General features: G+C 54.7%; 1 protein-coding gene across 9 annotated transcripts in view; it reads right to left on the bottom strand.

The window, feature by feature from the left end:
- LRP8 (LDL receptor related protein 8) overlaps positions 1-16,700 on the bottom strand; it is a 75,630-nt gene extending 58,930 nt beyond the window's left edge. For all 9 annotated transcript variants that reach the window (XM_081308627.1, XM_081308622.1, XM_081308624.1 and 6 more), the window contains exons 1-2: positions 16,465-16,700; positions 15,638-15,757 (exon numbers count right to left, since the gene is read on the bottom strand). In XM_081308627.1, the coding sequence (XP_081164753.1) occupies positions 15,638-15,757; positions 16,465-16,573 (229 nt within the window). In that variant the 5' untranslated portion in view covers positions 16,574-16,700. The remainder of the gene's footprint in view (positions 1-15,637; positions 15,758-16,464) is intronic.
- Between the last annotated feature and the right edge of the window lie 2,103 nt (positions 16,701-18,803).

Here is an 18,803-nt window from a genome sequence, read left to right as displayed (position 1 = left end):
TATCCCAGTCAGACTCTTAGCCATCATCCTGAACATTCTCAGGTCACTGTACAGGCCAGTGACCTGTCCTGTTAGTTTAAGAGGCTTGGGCTCCACCCTAGAGCATACCTACACCATGGCCTCCAGGGATAGCAGAGACCCTGGGCTCCCAGTCTCACTGAGGGACTGCCCAGCTGGAGGTGTCAAGGACCTGCCTGGCAATAGCTGGGGAGGGAGGAGACAGGCAGCAGATGAGTCCACCTCCAGAGAAGCCCTTGGGGAGGGGGGCGCCTTATTAAGCCAGTGAATCCTAATAAGCCCCAAGTCCCCCCAAATGCCTGCCACAATCCCTGATCCAGGGGGCCTTCTGGGCCCACCCCACCCCCTCCCTCCTGACTCAGACATTGATCAGTCATGTGACCCCAGGGAGAAGTCGCTAGTTACCTTCTACCTCACTTTTCTAACAAGTGGAGGATAAGTATAGCACCTACCTGAAAGGGACTGATGTGAGGACCAGCGGGACCCTGCCTGGGAGAGGGAGGGCTCAGTACAGCACAGCCATGATTACCGGCACCCAGAGATTAGCACGGTGGAGACCCAGCCCTGCAGGGGCCATGAGGAGCTGGGCAGGCCCAGGAGTGTCTGGAGCCACAGGGTTGCTCTGAGGCAACGGACAAGTCAATGAAACCTGTGGCAGGTCTGGGACAAACAAGGACTCTGAGGACAGACAGAAAGAACTTTCCAGAAATCTTAGCACTGCCTCATAAAGGAGTGAGGTCTATCTCAGGAGGTATGAAAATATCCATCCATTCATTCAACATGCATCCACTGGGCCCCTTCTCTGGGCTGGGCCCTGACAGAGAGAGAGAGAGAGAGAGAGAGAGAGAGAGAGAGAGAGAGAAACCCAGACCCTAAAGGGACGAAAGATGCTAAAGATGCCAATCAACCCCAAGTCAGGCCTGCCCCACTTATACCAGGCAAATGTGTGAGTCCAGGGGAAATGCAAGGGGCCCTTTGCCACGAAAGGGGGCATGGGGCAATACCCAGCCAGCTCAGCAAGAAGCTGAACTGATCCTGCTCTGAGCCCCTGATGTCCTCTGTGATCCCAGGGGGACTCCCTGTCCCCATACTCTCCCTACTCTGGTCCACCTTGACCACATCTTGGCATCAGCCCCAAACTCCCTGCCGACACCCAGTGAAGGGTGGGCAAGTGGTGTCCATGGTGGGAAGGCACTCTGGGCAGCAGGGTGTGAAGGTCAGAAGAAAGGGTGGCTTCTCTGCCTGACAGGGGCAAGGACAGCCAGTCCCAGGCAGGTGGCAGGCTCACTCCTTGCCCACTTTCCTGCCCCACAACATCCACATGCACACACTCTCAGCAGTTCCCGGGGAGCAGACTCCAAGGAGGCCCAGCAGCCAGACCACCAGCTGCTTCCCCCTCCCCATGCAAACCCTGGCCACAAAGCACCCTCCCCCAGCTCTGCCCGCCTGCGGTGACAGCCTCTTGGCACCGGCTCTCCCTTTCCCTCCATCTGTCAGGAATTGGTGTAGACAGACTGTGAGAACCACAAGAGGACGTAGTGACACTGCTGGGACCCTCCCTCCCCTGCCCCAGCCCCTCCTCCTCAGTGTTCCACCCCGCCCCCACCCCCACCCCACCCCAGTCTCTCTCCTCCCCCTCCTGTGTCTCTCCCTCTGCATCCATCTGTCTCCATGTTTCCTACTGATGAAGACATCTAGAGTGGCCAGGCAGAGGGGAAGAGGACCAGTGACCCCCACGTACAACCACCATGACCGCAGCAGGTCCACTCATTATCTTCCCTTCTCCCTTGCCATCAAGGAGTCCAAGCCAGAGTGACAGAGGGCTCAGTGTCCCCATCTGTACAATGGGTGCAGTAATTCCTGTTGGGATCACCTCCCAAGCACTACCACACATGAAAGGCAAATGTCCAGTGTCTCTAGCTTCTTCCCATTTCACGAGGGAATGAGGATCTCAGTGCTGCCCTCCTCTTGTGAGTAGTGAGGTGAGAATGGGACCAAGACAGACAGGAAAGTGCCCTGCAGAGCTTTGGTGGCAGCAGGAATGCAGGAGGCCTGTCAGGATTATGACTCTCCCCATATTTCCAGGAGGTGAGCAGGCAGATGAGGAAACCAAGGTTCTGAGGGGGCAGTCCCATGGCTGTGTTAGAGGCAGACTCTGTAACCGTGGCTGGGCCTCCTGCCCTCCACATCCACCCAAGATGTTCTAGTTCTCTCTAGAATTCTTCCAAAATGTAGGAAAGAAACCAACTTTTTTAAAGTGACCTGGCTGCTGGCGAGGGAATCCACATGTAATGGGGAAGCCCTGCTACAGATCAGAGAGGAGCAGTGGCCAGAGCTCGGGGCACAGGGGCACTGGCCCAGTGTCCTAGGGCTTCCTGAGATATGGGAGTTTTAGTTCTAAAACCAGGACAGCTCCAGGATGAGATGGCAATACCAACCAGAACAAACACAGGGATGGGCATTTTCACGGAAAGAGAGGAAATCCCTGCTCACCTGTACCCTGCGAAGCATGGCCCAGGGTTCCAGAGGCCTAGCAGATAGGAGGTTCAGCTCCAGCTATAGTCCTGGGGCCCTGCAGGGCCAGGTGTGACCCCACCCATAGCGTAGATATGCCCAAGGAAACAGGGAAGGGTCTTGGGTCCTCCGACTCCTTCACAGTGGAAGAAGCAGAGGCTCAGAGGTCACAATTGAGTTAGAGGTCAGTGCTCCCAGGACAGAGCCTGCTGCTATTCCATCCATAGCTTCTGCTAGCTGCTGACAGGACACAAGGCACAGAACCAGCCCTCTGGTAGTGCTGGAGCGAGAACTCTAAGGCTCCAGTCTGTGTTTGGTGCTTCCTGGGGACTCAAAAAAGAATAGCACCAGGCACAGGCCACCAGGGAGCTGAAACCCTGAAAGGGATGCCGAGCACGAAGCCCATGGACACCCTCCATTCCTCCCACCCTCTACTCTCCTCCACAGCCATCCCCCCTGCCCCTGAGGCTTGTGGTCTGCATCCTGAACCACAGCCTTTTAATCAGGCCATCACAGTATAGAGTGACAGGGACAGAGATGAAGGGAAACGGGATGGAGGAATCCAGAGGAGACTCTGACATGCAGAGCGGAGGGAAAGGAAGGCTCCTAGAAATGGTGGCTCTAGAGGTAAACTGGGGTCAGACAAGCAGGGTGGGGCCTTCCAGGCCAAGGGACCACACAAGGGAGAGCACAAGACTCTCACACAGGAGCAGGGTCCTGGGGATGGGGTGGGGGGCATTAGGTGGTGAGACCTGGGGCTGCAGAGGTGACAGGTGTATGTTAGGCCATGAAGGGATCTGAATGTGGTGATTGAGAAGCCTCGACCCTGCACAATGCTGAGCTACAGGAAGACAATTCTGCCTGTCCAGGAGCACTTGCTGCAGAGTGGATGGACTAGAGGCAGGAGACAGGGGTCAGGGAGGCACTGCAGCAGGGCCCAGGAAGCAAGAGGCAGTGGGTATGAGGAAGGGGCCTGGATGGGCAGGTAGGCAGGGAAGAGAACCTAAGGACCATGGCAGATGAGGGAAAGAGAAGAGAGGGTTGTGGCAACTCCCAGGTTCTTGACCCAAACCAGGCAATGACTGTGCTCAGACAGGTCTAAGGTGGCTGAAACTGCCAGTCATAGCTTCCCGCTGCCTGTGTGCTGTGCCACAGGTCACTGAAGATCTGAGCACTGTTGTCCTGCACCCAGGAGGCCAAGCTATTTCTAAGGATGTCACCTTACCTCCAGGCACAGCACATCTGCCCTTACTCTCTACTTCTCAAAGTCCTGGGGCCTAGCCCTGCTTACAGAAGGCAGCCAACATGCATGGTACTTGAGACTGTGCACCTCCGGAGCTCCACACGGGTTGGGGGTGCAAAGAGAAGCAGTGGCCCCAATAAGAATGGGCCCTACCAAAGTCCACAGCACACCTTAGCTGCCACAGGCTGTGGCAGGAATACAGAAGGGGAGTGATCCTGGGCAGGCTTGGGATGAGACTGGGGGGCGGTCCCTGTAAGCAGAGTCCCTAGCAATAGAGCCGGGGTGCAAGAAAACAAGAGAACTTTTGGAGGTGGGTCAGGATTGACAGAACTGATGCCTAACAGGAAGAGCTGTCTGGGCACAGAGGGGGCAGAATCACTGTGAGCTCCTGCTGGCAGATGCTCCATGCACTGCGCTGGGACTACGGACAGATCCGTGTGTTGGGAGGGGCCCAGAGGATGCTTTTGCCAAGCAGGATGCTGCGCCAGCCCACGAGCCAGGGTTCACTCACTTGTTCACTGAGCACATGTCCCCTGCAGCCTGCTTTGTGCCAGGCCAGGGACAGGGGCACCAGAGGCAGGTGGACCAGAACTAGAAGCTTCCTCTCTGTCTTCCCCACCCACTGAGGGGTGAGGCTGGAGTGGAGCTGGGGACAGAGGATGGAGGCAAATCAGTCCCTTCAACCTGGCTGCCCGTGCTCCATGTCACAGGTCTGTTAGTTTTCTTTTACTTTTCATCTTATGCTGGGAACTGAACTCAGGGCCTTACACATGCTAAGCAGGTATTCTGTCACTGAGTCACACCCCCAGCTCCGTGTCACAGGTCTGTGTCCTATCCTCAAGGGGCTGAAGGCCCTTACCTTCCTGGGCATATCTGGCAAGCAGGGCCAGACACAATGTACCCCACCCCTCCCAGAGGTCCCCAAGGCTCTGGGCTCATTTCCTAATGAGGTCCCTGGAAGGACTCTCCCTAATTAAACTGGGCCAGTAAGTTCTTGTCTGGGGCCACAGGAGAGAAGGGGGGATGAAGGAAACTTTCTGGGGGCTCCCAGCCTCCTTCCACCCCCACCCCCAGTAGTGCAGCAGCCAGGCACAGAATAGGATCCCTGAAGGACAGATGTAGGTTTAGAGGAGGTCAATAGAAGGCTAGCAGGTCGCCAGTCAAGCACTGCCATCCAGCACTATTCTTAGAACTTCTGCTATCAATCCTACAATCACCTCGAGGTGATTGCTCCTTTTACAGATAAGGCAGGTGCTCAGAGAGGGAAAGTAATTTGTCCAGAGTCTCACAGCTAGGAAGTGAGGTATGGGCTTGACCTCTCACAGAGGAAGCAGGGACCCTTGGGGGTTTTCACATCTACATCTCCCAACTGGCCACACACCAAGCAGAGGTTTGGAGTCAGGTCTCAAAGGAGCTGAGACTGAATTTCTAATGCTGCCCAAAGTGGCTCAAACTACTGATATAATCCTCTCTCCCAGTACAGATGGGGACACTGAGCCCCAGAGAAGGGAAGGGTCTTATCCAGGTCACACAGCAAGTCAGGACCTAGGTGAAAAATCCCAGTTCCTAGGGATGGGGTTGAGAACTGGGGGGCAATTGCAATGTGGCTCAGTACATTAGCAGCAATAAGGGCTTGGGCCTGTTTCTGGAAGGGGGAACCTCAGCACAAAATCAGCAGTGGCAGGGGTGTGGTTAGCCAAAAGCCTGAGAAGAACACAACAGAGTGGGCTAGCAAAGAGAACAAGGGGCTCCAACCACACAGGCTGGAGGACCAAACTACCCTGGTTTGGTCCAATTCATGACACAGGATTGACCAAAAGACAAGGGCTGACTGGGTGGACACACACACTATGGGCTAATGAGGTTTCTGGTACTTACTACAGGCCAGGAATTACTTATTCCCCACCTTGAACAGAGCAGGAGTCTGGGGCTCCGGCTCAAGGGACTTGCCCTAGACCTCCTATTCAGGAAGCAGATGGGCTACAGCTGGAACCCAGTCTGGGTGACCCTGGGGAGGTCACACTGGCCCCTGCATCTCTTGGCACCTACCCTGGAGAAGCAGGCAGTAGTGACAGGCAGGGGAAGGGGGAAAGGGAAGGAGACAAAAAACTGTCACATAGGCAACCAATATAAAGTCTGCCTTGGCTGGATCACAGGTACTAAAAAATTGGACCATTCTGAGTTCAGCAAAAATCAACAAGCCAGGGGAAAAAAAAAAAGAAAGAAAAAAGAAAAATAGATGTAGGCTTGCTAATAAACAGTTGGTTCTGTGTATGTAGTTGAAGCCATGTCCCCTAGGCAGGGTTGGGTTTCACAGCCTCTGCCCCTATTTCTACCCCTGGGCCTCAGGGAACAGGGGCAGCTCCTTGGAGCCCCCATACCTGAGGCCTGGTCATGGCAGACTCCAGCTACCGTGAACAAATGCCCTGATACTCGGGAAAACAAAAAGACTCTGAGAATTAGGGCCGAGGGGGGCGTGGAGATGCCCCACTCCCAATGAGTAGAGACTCCTAGAGCGACTAGCACCTGTCGAATGGCCACCTGGCAAGGTGAGGGAGAGGTGGACCTGCAGCCCACGGTATAGCTGTTTGTAAGGATCTCAACCCTTGGAGTGGGGGCCAGACAGCATGCTGCAGGCTGTGGCCTGAGGAAGAGAGGCGGCCGTGGCAGGGGGGCAGGCTGGGAACAGAGATTGCTGGCGACTCTCCAGATACAAATAATTCCCTGCACAACAGCCTGGTGGGGGGCTTTGGCTTGGTTTGAGCCACCTTGGTGGGTGTGGGAGGAAGAGCGTCACCCAACCCCATGGACTCGTGTGTCCAGAATGGTCACTTCCCTCCTGCACACCCCCTTCTCAAGCACACACCCAAGCACATAAACCTGTGCCAATGCCCGTGGCGAGGAAGGGGCTCTGAGGGTGCAGGGGCAGCAGATGGCAGCTCGGGGTCCAGGAAGCGGGGGAGGAGGCAGGGGAGGAGTGCTGGCTTGAATGTCCCTGGACTGAGGCCATCAGGAAAGCCCACCCTTGCCTCTAGTTATTCAGTCAGGCAGCTTAACCTGGGCCTGATGGGGCCTCCCTGCCTCTCATCAGCTGCCACTCCTCTGATGTCATCCTGGGCCCACTGGGGAACTGAGGCCCCTGCTGGAGAACTAACCATGCCAGGCCCGCGGGCTAACAACTCCCGGGGCCCCACCACAGACAGGAGTGGGATGATTCCTGGAGCCCCTCCCTACCAGAATCGCTGCTGCTCTCTAGGCAGCCAAGCCCTCCCCACTGGCCAGCTGACCTACATCTCTCCTGCTGCTATTTCAGCAGCTGCCCTGTTATTGTGTCCTTGGAGGAGGTGGAGGAAAGCTGCTGATGGTCCTTCTGCTCAGCTGCTCCTGTGCAGGAATCACAGGCTCAGGAAACAGAATGGGGATGCTCATTTCCAGGGCTGGGCTCTGGGCCCCCTCCGTCTGCACCTCCACCATGTGAGCTCATTATCCTTGTTTCAGAATGGCCCTTGGGGTGCCGAACCTTCCTCTGCTTTTCTCCTTCATCCAACCCATCATGAGCACGAGAAGGGAAAGTGGTGCAAGGAACCTGGGCCTCGGAGTTGAGTTCTAGAAGTGGATCCTAAAAAGCCCAGCTGCCCTGTCTACCCACCATGCCAGCTACGCTCCTCCCAGCCCTCCCCAAGCAATAAGGGACACTGAGGCACAATCTCCCCTGACCCAGGAAGGACTAGCCAGCTCCAGGCAGGAGTCCAGTCCGAGTGCAGGAGGTAGTTCAGTGGAGCCAGGACCAATAAGTGAAGGGGAAATTAAATTCAGGCAGGGAAGCCACTCATCCAGGGTCACCCAGCAAGTCAGGGCAGAAACAGAAGAACCACTGCAATGCTGTGGAGGAGACGGAGTCCACCAATATGTGGACAAGAACGATGGTACAGTTTTGTTCTCTTCTGTTTTGTTCAATGGGGTGACAAGTCCTTGGAGCCTGAACATAGTTCCCTTTCTCCTGGCTTTGCTATGGGTGTCCTAGATATGGCTACTTTGTCTGTCCCCTGGGGCTGGGACAAGGTGGCCCTGTGCTCAGGGAAAGGGAAAGTCCTTCATGCTGGCTGCTCCACTGGAAGGGAGGACCATGGGGGCATGAAGGGGATGTCTCTCTAGAGAACATGGTGGAAATGATAAAAATGCACACACTCAGCAATTCCTTCCCTAAGAATTTATCTTAAGGAAGAATCAGACAAATGCACAAAGATGTAGCACAAGGATGTTCACCCTGCACTGTGTAGAATGGGGGGGCAGGTGGTTATGGAAACAACTAACACGTCTATCAACAGGAGAACATGTCATCAAATGAGGGGCAACTCACACAGTGGAAAATAATCTAGCCCTTTAAAACAATGGCATGGATCCACTATTATTGACATGGAAAGCCATGCATGACATGAGACATCAACTGGTATAACACGACCTTATTTCTGTTAAAAAAAAAAAATAGGTTTACATACACCAGCTAGCTCACACACAAGATAGCAGTGTCTGGAAGGACACAGTGCTCCCATGGTGGTAGTACCAAGGGTGACTGCTGCCACCTTCCTCTTTTTGATTTTCCTTAATATCTGCTTTTTGTTACAAGTGTGAAATTATTTTCTTATAATAAGAAAAAAATTACTTCCATGGGAAAAAAAATAAACAGAATCAATTGAGTTTCAGCCTCAGCATTATCAATAACTAGGCAAGTCTTATGATCTCCCCGAGCCTCTACTTCCTCCTCAAGAAAATGGGGGTAATAATTGACCCCTGCACCACCCACCTCCCAAGCACATCCCACTGAGGCACAACGGGAAAAGGCCACACTGCATCAGGAAAGATCAAGGGCTGGAAACTGAAAGTCTCCGGAGTGGTGAGAGTGAGGTCTCTGTGGTACCTCAAGGCCAGTGACCAGGGCAGAACAGTGGCCACATGACCACTCCCATGTCTCCCAGACTGGAAGTCCCCTGGGGAGGCCTTGATCTTCATGTGGGTGCCCCACAGGCCCGGAACTTACTGGAAAATTCCCAGTCATCAGAGGACATTCCTTCCCTAAGAATTTATCTTAAGGAAGAATCAGACAAATGCACAAAGATGTAGCACAAGGATGTTCACCCTGCACTGTGTAGAATGGGGGGCAGGCGGTTATGGAAACAACGAACACGTCTATCAACAGGAGAACATGTCAAGGGGCTTGACAGTACCCCAAAGGTGGCCTAGCCTAGATCTCCCAGCTTGTGAGCACCTAGGCTGGGTCCCAACAGAGACACGGGGTCCAACCAGGCACAGTGAGTGAGAAGCTCACAGTCAGGGCTGAGCAGGCTTCCCCAAAGGCCTGTAGGACCTCCTGAGCCACTCCAGCTCAGGGTCACTAACACATGGCAGCATGTGAAAAGAGCCAGGGTCGCAGGACTGGTCATTAAAACAGCCACCACCAGGGCCCAGCTGATGCTCAAGGGCACTGTAGGGGCTGGGCCAGTCGGGAAGAAGTCGAACACCCACTGGAGGGCTGGCAAGAGGATCTCCTGCTGAGCCTGGGAAGGAGCCACATGGCTGCTGCGGTGACTGGGATCTGTGTATACACGTCTCTTCCTCTCACTTGTGTCAGACTCTGCAGTCAAGACAGGCGTGGCCTAGTCCTGCCCCTGACCAGTCAGGCCACCTGGAGCAAGTGATTTTAGTTCTCAGCTCTTTTCTTTCTGAAGTTCAGTCATGTCACCCCAAGGCCTGGCTGTAGATCTTGAATGAGAAAGCCCCCAGCAGTCAGCACTCATGAACTCTTATGAAGACAATTATTTTACATGACTTCCCAGCCATCTGGGAGTGGGCAGGCCCTAGGGTCCAGTCATGGGCAGCAGTGCGCCTGAGGTTTTCAGTCTTGGAGCCTGAAGAGGCCTGTGTCAGCCTCTTAGTCTGAGAACACCTTGTTCCCTGCAGGGAACAGAGAGGGTGAGAGTGGCAGGTGGGTGCTGCAGCAGCAAGAGGCAGGAGCACAAGCTGTTCTGCCTCCACTCCCACTCAGGAAGTGAAGAAGATACTCTAATTCTGAGAACAGGTCCCTGTTGACACCTGGAACTGAATTCTGGCCACGGGGGTCTCAGTTTCACCTCTGCTGCCTGGGACTGGACAGTCTGCAGGGTAAGCCCTGAGAAGCTTGGATGCAGGTGGAACATGGGACCACTGATGGTGGGCTGAGGCTCCTAGGGGTCACCCTTATCAGCAACACATCATCAGGTCCTCAGTTTCCCTTTCTGAATGTAGAATGGCTAACAGAAGTCTTTGGAAATTGTGGAGAGGCTGGGAAATGGGGGCCTTATGTTGGGGTTCTGCAGAGATCTCTAGAGAAGAGGGTCCCTCCCAAGTGCCACTCCCCAGGCCAGAAACCAGGAGTCCAGGGAGGTGCTGCTGGGTACCAAGGCTACTCCCCTGCTTCTTCCATGCCCTCCAAGCACCAGGCCACCTGACCCCTCCCAGGTGGACAGAGTTCAGAGAGGAAAGTTTGAGGAAGGGTCCAGGCTCCAGCCCAGACAGACAAGTCAAATCCAGCACCAACGGCCAAGTCCCTTCTCTCTGAGCCTTCACTCATCGTATTTAAAGTGGAAATAATAAGAAAATGTCCCTCGCGTGGTTGTGAGTACCACAGTTAAAGGAAGCAAACTGCCCAGCATGGTCCCAGGCGGAGCAAGCAGACAGTGTATCTGTCACTAGGAATCCCCTCGTGGGAATGCTTTTTCTGGAGTCTCTATTGTTCGACATAAGGCTGGCAGAGTGAAGAAGGATCTGAGCCCAAGAGGAGAACAAGGACATGCTACAGGAGATCAGGAGCTGGAAAGGTATCCTGGGAGAGGTAGTACCTGGGCCATGACTTCAGAGACTGGGTGGCCTGGACATGCGGGTGTTTTTAGGGCAGGTTTTACCAGGGCTGTTTAGAGCTAAGAGCCCCCAGGGCCTGGCTCTAGAGCCCCCAGGACACAATTGGGCACCCTTCCCCAGGTCCCAAACTGCCTTCCGGGAACAGCATGGGCCTAGGCGTACAAATGCTCACCCTGGTGCCAGGAGAACATCCACCTGTTATATCCCTCAAGGGGGCACGTGCTCTCTCAGCCCTCTGCACGCTCACACTTCTCTCCCAGGGGTCCTTCTCTGGTTTCACCTGCTACCAGCATTTCTCCAAGGAGAGAAAGCTGTCAAGTCAACTGCCTGTGGACAACTAGGGGAGAAGCCAGTCAGCCCTGGGTCAAGTGCAACCATGAGTCCCAGCAGGCCTAAGAAAGTGAGAAGCTCACTGAGGTGACTCTGGCCTGACAGGGCTCCTGGGAAGGCCCAGGGAGAGCCTTCGGCAAACAGCCCCAGGGGCGCAGGTCTAGGCCTAGAAGCTAGGGAAGCTTGTGGCCTGCTGGCAGAGCCACAGGGGTGGCAGGCACAACCAGGAGGAAAGGCCCGGGAGGCCAAATAGGACCTGCCTTCCCCAGAGCCTGAGGCTACTCATTCACTGAGACTAACCAGGCCTGTTGGACTCATTTCTTTCCCTGTCCCTGCCAGGCTGCTTTCTGTCATCTCCAGGTCATCTTGAGGTTGAGTGGCCCTGGAGACTCTTCCAGACTGGGTAGGCAACCCACTGCAGGAGCCTTCAGAAAAATCTGGCAAAGCAGAGGCAGGAGGATCATAAGTTTGAGGCCATCCTCAGCAACTTAGTAAGACCCTGTCTCAAAATAAATAAAATAGAGGAGTGGCTCAGCAGCAATTCAGTGAGGCCCTAAGTAACTTAGTGACACCCTATCTTAAAATAAAAAAATAAATTAAAAAAGTGTGTGTGTGTGTGGGGGGGGGGGGGGGCTGGGAATTTGGCTCACTGGTAAAGCACCACTGGGTTCAATCCCCTGTTAAAGAAACAGACAAGAACAAAAACCTACCACAGCACATGCAAAATCCTAGAGGTGAGAAGCCGAAGGAAGACGAGAGCGACAGAGCTACAGTCTGGTGGCCAGGCTATAGGAAGAGGCAGAAAGGTGAGTGGGCACAGGGCTGGGCAGGGGGCCAAATACAGAGGCACCCAAACCGACTTCATTCTTGGGGTACTTGGGAGCTCCAGGAGGACTCTGAATGATAGAGTTACCTAGTCAGATGAGGTTCAGAAAAAAGCAGCAGCATCCCAAAAAGGAGATGAAGTTGGGCCTGGTGTCTAGGTTGCACCCTGAAGGCCAGAGCTGGGCTCCAGCACCAGCCAGGAGCTGTGGCTGGGCTATACCTACTCACATGGCTGCTGCCCAGCAGGCCATGGGACTCCTGCAGCCTGGCCTGCCCACCTAATGGGCCCTCCACTATGGGAGACCTGGCTTCAGCCACTCTGTATTAAACATGGGATGGGTAGCAAGAGTTGGGGGAGCAAGAGAGCTGAAAGACACCTGAACAAGGTAGAAGTATATGAGCATGAAATCGATCCACCTGTCCACCAGTCTAACCACAAAGAAGCACTGATTCTTCCCAGAGCTGAGGGTTGAGGGGAAGGAGTCTTAAGCTGTCATCCCGAGATTAGAAACCGAAGCTAGGTCACCAGAGGTCACCAGCTAGTACTCATGGAAGCACAGGTTCCATAGTTACGTGCTGTGTTCACATCTCAGAAATTTCACTTAAAAATTATATCCATTGGACCAGTTATTTAACCCCTTTTGTGCCTTTATAAACTGAATAATTCAGGTACTTTGTAGGGCTGCCCCTTTCACAGAACAGAGGAGCTCAAAGGGATATGGGTGAGATGCCTGACCATGCCTAGCCCACAGCAAGAGCTTGATAAGTGTGAATGGGTTGAGTGGCCCTGGAGACTCTTCCAGACTTGCTGTGGAGTAAAGGCCTGGCTAGGGACCAGAATCCCCACTTCTACCCCCAGACACCAGGAGCAACAGGATGCTGAGACCGAGGGGTCAGTTGGCCTACGTGACCCACACCCACAGTCAGGAATCCCATCTAACTTCCCCTGGGTTTCCTTGGGCCTGGCCCTGCAGTTTCCGGCCTCTTTCTTCACTTTGAAGGTCCTCTGAGTTGGAAACAAAATCCCCATGAGCTCTTCCCTTCCCCATCCCACCAGCTCTATCTGTCTCCAAAGGGCCAAGCCCACTCCCTGTGGATCACGATCAGACTTGGAAGGCCTCAGTGTGAGTTCAAGCTCCAACCCTGAGGAGCTGGATGACTGGGGGATGTGGGGGGATCATATCACCTCTCTGCACTTCAGTGTCCTCTCTAATATGGGCTCTGTGCCACCTATTTTAAAACATGTAAGCCCTGAGAGAAGGTATTAGCCACCATCTTTCAAGCTATCTCCTCCAAGAAGCCTTTCTTGGCCTCCTTAATACAAAACTTCCCTCCCACCAGCCTCCATCAGCCTCTTGGAATTCAGGGGCTGCACTTTGGCTCCTTTGGGAGCTTGAGGTCATTTTGCCTCACTTGAACATTATTTACAAATTCTAACCCCCATTTTGCAGCCCAGAGAGGCATAGAGGCAGGGCAGCTGGGGCCCCCTTGCAGGTCAGTGCCAAGGGAGGTGGCCAGGTGTAAGGAGGAGCTGCTTCAGGAGGCGCCAACAGGGAGAACAATTTGATTCAGCCTGGGCAGGTGCCTCAGATGGGGCAGAAAGGGTTTCTAAAGATCTCAGAGGTAGGAACACTTTTCCATTTCCTTCTCTTGCCAGCCCTGTGAGAAGACTTCCTTGTATAAACCTCAACATGGAGGAACAGCTACACTGTTTGGCAGATGAGGAAACAAACTCAGGAAAGTCAAGCAGTGTGAAACTGATCCTTAGTGCTATGAACCACTCCCTCTACCCCTGACTGTGACTCTACCCCAACCATCTCAGAACCAAAGGAGGAGCCCAGACTGGTCACCAGAGCACTCCTGGTCCCACCTGGGGTCACCCAGCCATAATCTACTTCTCCTTTCCATCTTTCCCAAAGCCTCACACAGAGCTGAAAAGCGACAGGCCCAACATTTAAAGTACAGCTTTCTAGCTCCTAAATTCTTCCATACCACACTTCCCTCTGCAGCAGACAGATCCCCTGAGCTAGGAAGTTGACAGAGACTCTGATCAAGCTCTGTCATTCTGAACTGTGTGGCCTTGGGCAAACCATTCAACCTCTCTGAGTCAGTATTCTTATCTATGAAGCAAAACAAGAGAAACTTCTGCTCTTCACACCCATCTTCACAAGACTGTCATTCTAAGGAGCCAAGAAGGTACAGTAAAACCAGTGCAGAAGTGCAGTTTCTATTTCCCTGACTCTCCACAGCACTCCCCCTCTAGGGGCACCTGAAGAACAACTCCAGGCAAGAGATTCACTCTAATATTTTACCTGTCCAGGGCCATTTTCACAACTTCAATAGCACCAGGGACTGTCAAGTCACCATTAGGCTAAGTAGTTTAGAGGCAGATGTTTCAATTCAGGATCCTACTTAGCAATTCAGTAGCTGTGGAACAAGTAACTTAACCCCTATAAGCACTTAACCTCCATGCTCAGCATAGAGACCAACAGAGACCAGCATGTGTGAGTCTTGTTATTTCCAATGACATTTCTGGAATTAGTTCTCAAAACAGTCCCATGAGGTTGCTAGGGCAGGAATTATTAGCCCAAATGGTCAGGTGGGGAAACTGAGGCAAACAGAAATGATGTGCACAAATCACAAAGCCCACTCTGGGTTAGGTCTGAGAGTGAACATCAAGGTTGACAAGCCAACAGTCAAAAATCTCAAAGACCCAACAGATAGTTACCTATCCAACTGTCCCCCTCTCTTTCCGGAGCACTGTGCAGAGCTGAGGTTCTGCCCACCTACTGCCTCTTCCCTCAGACCCTGTGTTCCCGAGTTGGCATGTTCTCCAGAGTACCCAACGCCTGGCTCACAGAGGCCTCAGTAATGATAAATGAATGACTGCCTGGGTCTATCTAGAAAAGTCCGGTTTTTCTGTTCCTGGAACTATATTCCTTCTACCAAGGCAACTGCCTGCTAACTAGCTTCCCGTCCCACTGATAACCGAAACCCTGCGCCCCCAGACAAGGAACTTCAAAATCAGTCGCACACAGAGTGTGCTAACACCACGCTCAGTAACTTCCAGGAAACAAACCCTTTCTTCTAGTAGCCTACTTCCTGGTGCCCATGACTCACACCCAGACCCGGCTGGCAGGAGAGCGTGGTCTGGCAGGAGAGCTCGGTCAGGTACTAAGGGTGGCTCTCAAAGGTCTTCACGGTGACTCGACAGAAAAGCAGCGGGCGCTGACTTCCAGCCCGCACCACTACCCAGAGGATGCGCGCGAGTGTGCGGCCGGGGCGGGGCCAGGGCAGGGTTCCTGAGCCCAGGGCACAGGAATATTACACACCCGCCGGCTCCAGGATTGGTGACTCGGGCCACGGAGGCCTATGGGGTGGTCCTTGCCCAACCAATCAGGGGCCCCGGGGAGCCCATTCATTCACAAAAAATGAGCAGGAAAAGGAAAGCAGTGCGGCCAGAGCCACTTATAACTCTGAAACACTCGCGTGTAGGGTGGAGCTCAGGTGGGAGACCCAGAAGGCCCGATCGCTGGAACGTAGAAGCACGCAAGGGCTGCCGCGTCCCCGCCCACAGTTCCGGCCCAGGCGTGGCGGGCTTGGGGCAAACCGACAGGGGCTCCGCCCCAGGCCCGGCCAAGACACGCCAACCGTCCAGCTCCCGCCGGGTCGCTTAGTGCCACCCCGCCCGGAGGGAGGCTGCGTGGCTGAAGCAGGTGGCCCCGCGGCGCCTGAAGCCACGTGCACACTGAGCATGGCGCCCCCCACCGCTTCCTCCCTGTCTGGGTCTGAGCGCCCCGGCTGGTCACTCACGGCAGTCATCTTCGTCGCTGTTGTCCGAGCAGTCGTCGTCCTCGTCGCATCTCCATACCGAGGGGATGCAGCGCTCGTTCCGACACCGGAACTGGTCCTCTTGGCACTCCTTAATCGGTCCTAGGGGGTAGGAGGAACCGAGACTTGGGTTAGCGACTTGAGCCAAGGAAAGGGGAGAAGGAAAGGGGGTGATGCTGGAGACCCCGGAGGCTTAGGGCACCCTGGATCCAGATGGAAGGCTGGGTGCTGTGAGTTCCCCGGATGGCGGGCCGCTTGGTGGTACGGTGAGACCAGGCACATACTTAACAGTCGGCGTCACACGACTGGGGTACACCCTCCATTCAGACACATTCAGCCGCACACATGGCCCATAGTCAAGATTCACGCAGACACAGCCCACAAGGAGACAGCTCACGCTCGACACATGCACTGGGCTAATCGGCTCATTCCCCTTGCAAACAGACCTACACTCTAACGCGCGCGGGGGTCTCGGTAAAGCATTGTCAGGCGGGGAAGCAGCTCGGTTCCGCTCACCGCCGCGGTTGGGCGCGCATGTTAAATAAACCCCAAGCGCGAGAATGGCACAGCTCACCCGAAACCATGAATGACCAGCCCCAGTAAAGTTCATGGCCGGTCAGGGCCCCTCTGCGCCCATCCCCTTAGAGCCGGTGCCCGGAAAGCAGAGCTTTCAACCCAGAGCCGGTGCCCAGAAAGCAGGCCGGTTCGAGTGCAAATTCAGGGATAACTGGGTTCCCTCAGGCCGTAGGGCCGCGCTTTGTTGGCTGCTGGGGCGGCGCAGAGCACCGACTGGGACCCGTCGCACGCACCTTGGCCGCCGCGCAGCTGATCCGCCGCGGCCGCGAGATGCTGAAGCTGCAGCAGCAGCAGCAGCAGCAGCGCCAGCGGCCGGAGCGCGGCCCGCTCCAAGCGGTTCATGGTGGGCCCGGGGCTCCGGCCGCTGCGCCCCGCGCCCCCCACGCCGCTGCCGCCGCCGCTGCCGCCGCCGCGCTTCAGACCGCCGAGTCCTTGCCGCGGCGCCGGGGCTGCCGCTGCCCCCGCCGCCGCCGCCGCCGCCGCCGCCGCTGCCGCCCGCCCCGGCTCCTCGGCTGCATTTCAAGCAGGTTCGGTGACGCTCGGCAGCGGGGCGGGCTCAGGCTGGGCGCGCGGCCCCGGCCCTGGGCGGCCGCAGCCGGCGCGCGCGCTCCCTCCCGCTGCCGCCTCCGCCCCACGCTCCTCCCGCCGCCGCCTCCTCTCTCTTCTCCCTCCTTGTCCTTGGTCCACTCCTGCCTTAACAGACTCCCCACGACCTCGCTGTGGGCCCATCCGAGTGCTGGGGTCTGCAGACACAGGGATGAGCCAGGCGAGGCCCCTGCTCCTGAAAGTAGCAGGTCCCAGGGAAGCAACATGGGCTTCCAGGAGGAGGTGGTGGATCTGAGGCAGAAGGATGCCCAGCAGAGCCAGGGTGGGAGAGAAAATGATGTTCCAGAGCGCGCAAGCCTGTGCAGTGTGCGTGTGGGGGTGGGATTGGGGGACTAGGAGCTGGGGCATCAAGGTATTGCGGATGAGGGAGAAGCTCGGATTATGAGCCATGACCTCTACACCTGTCATCAGCTCCAGATGCATAGCTGTTTCCTGTGTCTATGTCCGTCTGCGTTTGTTTCATGCTTATGCGATCACAGGCAGGGATGTGAGGCAGGCGGCTTGGGCCTGGCTCACCGACTGTTCATTCATCCACATTCAGTATTCTTCACCCGCCCAAGCAAAGAGGCAGACAATTGGGGGGCCCTCAGGTAATCTTGGTTTGATAAAGAAAGAAGACCACTGTGGGGACACCGTCATCTCTGCCGCTAGGGGCCGCACATACAGGACCTCTGTCCACCTCACTGGCCTCTGTAGCAAAGGAGAGGATGCCTTCTCTTGAGGCATCGTAGCTCCACCTCAGTGGCTCCAGGGTATGGGATTGGAGAACAGAACCCGGACTAGGTTTCAGCCGCCTGCTGATAAGCCAGTCCCAACCACACAACCTTCTTTAAAAAATAACATTTGAGGGCATTGACCGCTAAATGGGATCAGCTTGCAGGTGCCAAGGCCCAGTGTAAGGTCCACTTCCTCTTCCTTCTGGCCCTTCTTCTTTCCCAGCAGAAGCGTGGTGGCTATAAGCCATAGACCTGAAATCACCCTATCTTAGCAGCTTCCTGAGCCCAAAGGGTTGCCCATTGGCAATGGCTGTGGCCACCCCACTAGGAAAGGTCTTAGGCCTTAGGAGACCCGAGGGTGCTCCTACCATTGTCCCTTCTATCCCTCGATCATTTAAGCATATTCTGGCCATGTGCTAGGCCTGGGGATGCCAAGATGAATCCGAAATGGTGCCAGCCCCAGGGAGGTCCCTGGCTGATGGGGAGCAGACCATGAACAGACAATGAAATGTGAACTTAAGCACTCCCAACAAAAACTTGTAGAACACCTACTAGGTGTCAGATTCTGTTCAAGGCTCAAAGATGCAGTGTAAAAATATATAAGGCCCCTCTCAATTTTTCTCTAGGGTGAGAAAAACACAAAAGCAAGGAAGCAAAAAAAAGATTATTTTAGATTATTCTAATTGCTATGGGGAAAAAAAGCCAGGGTGATATAAGATAGCGGGTAACTTTTAGAGGAGGTGACATTTCAATGAATGGTAAAGAAACTGACGACATGAAGATCAGAGAGAAAGGTATTCCTGGCAGAAGGAATAGCAATGTAGAAGCCTCTAGATGGGCTGGGGCCTGATGAAAGGGGGTGTGTGTGTGCATCAGAGAAGCTTCAGGGAGTCCACAAAGCCCTTATGGCAGGAGGGCTTTGCAGGCCAGAGCAAGGAGTTTGGATTTTGTGCTAAGCAAAAATGCCTAGGTTGTGAAGCCGAGGACAGAAGCCCCTCTGCTACCCAGACTAATCTATCTAGCTCTGCCTCTCCTCCTCTACTCTGTGTTCTTAGAAAAGTCATTCCCATCAGTTTCTCCTCGGTGAGATGGGGAGTCTCTGAGATTCATTCCAGCTTTAAGATTTTTGTATGGGGTGAAGTTCAGAGGCAATAGGTAGAAAGATTAAGAACATTAGCCATCGTCTGGGAGTGTGGCTTAGTGTTAGAGCATTTGCCTAGTATGTACAAAATCCTGAGATTAATTCTAGC

This window comes from Spermophilus citellus (assembly GCF_964194105.1).
Source record: "Spermophilus citellus genome assembly, chromosome: 9".
Lineage (NCBI taxonomy): Eukaryota > Metazoa > Chordata > Mammalia > Rodentia > Sciuridae > Spermophilus > Spermophilus citellus.
Note: the sequence above shows the minus strand (reverse complement) of the source record. Positions and strands in the feature narration are given on the sequence as shown.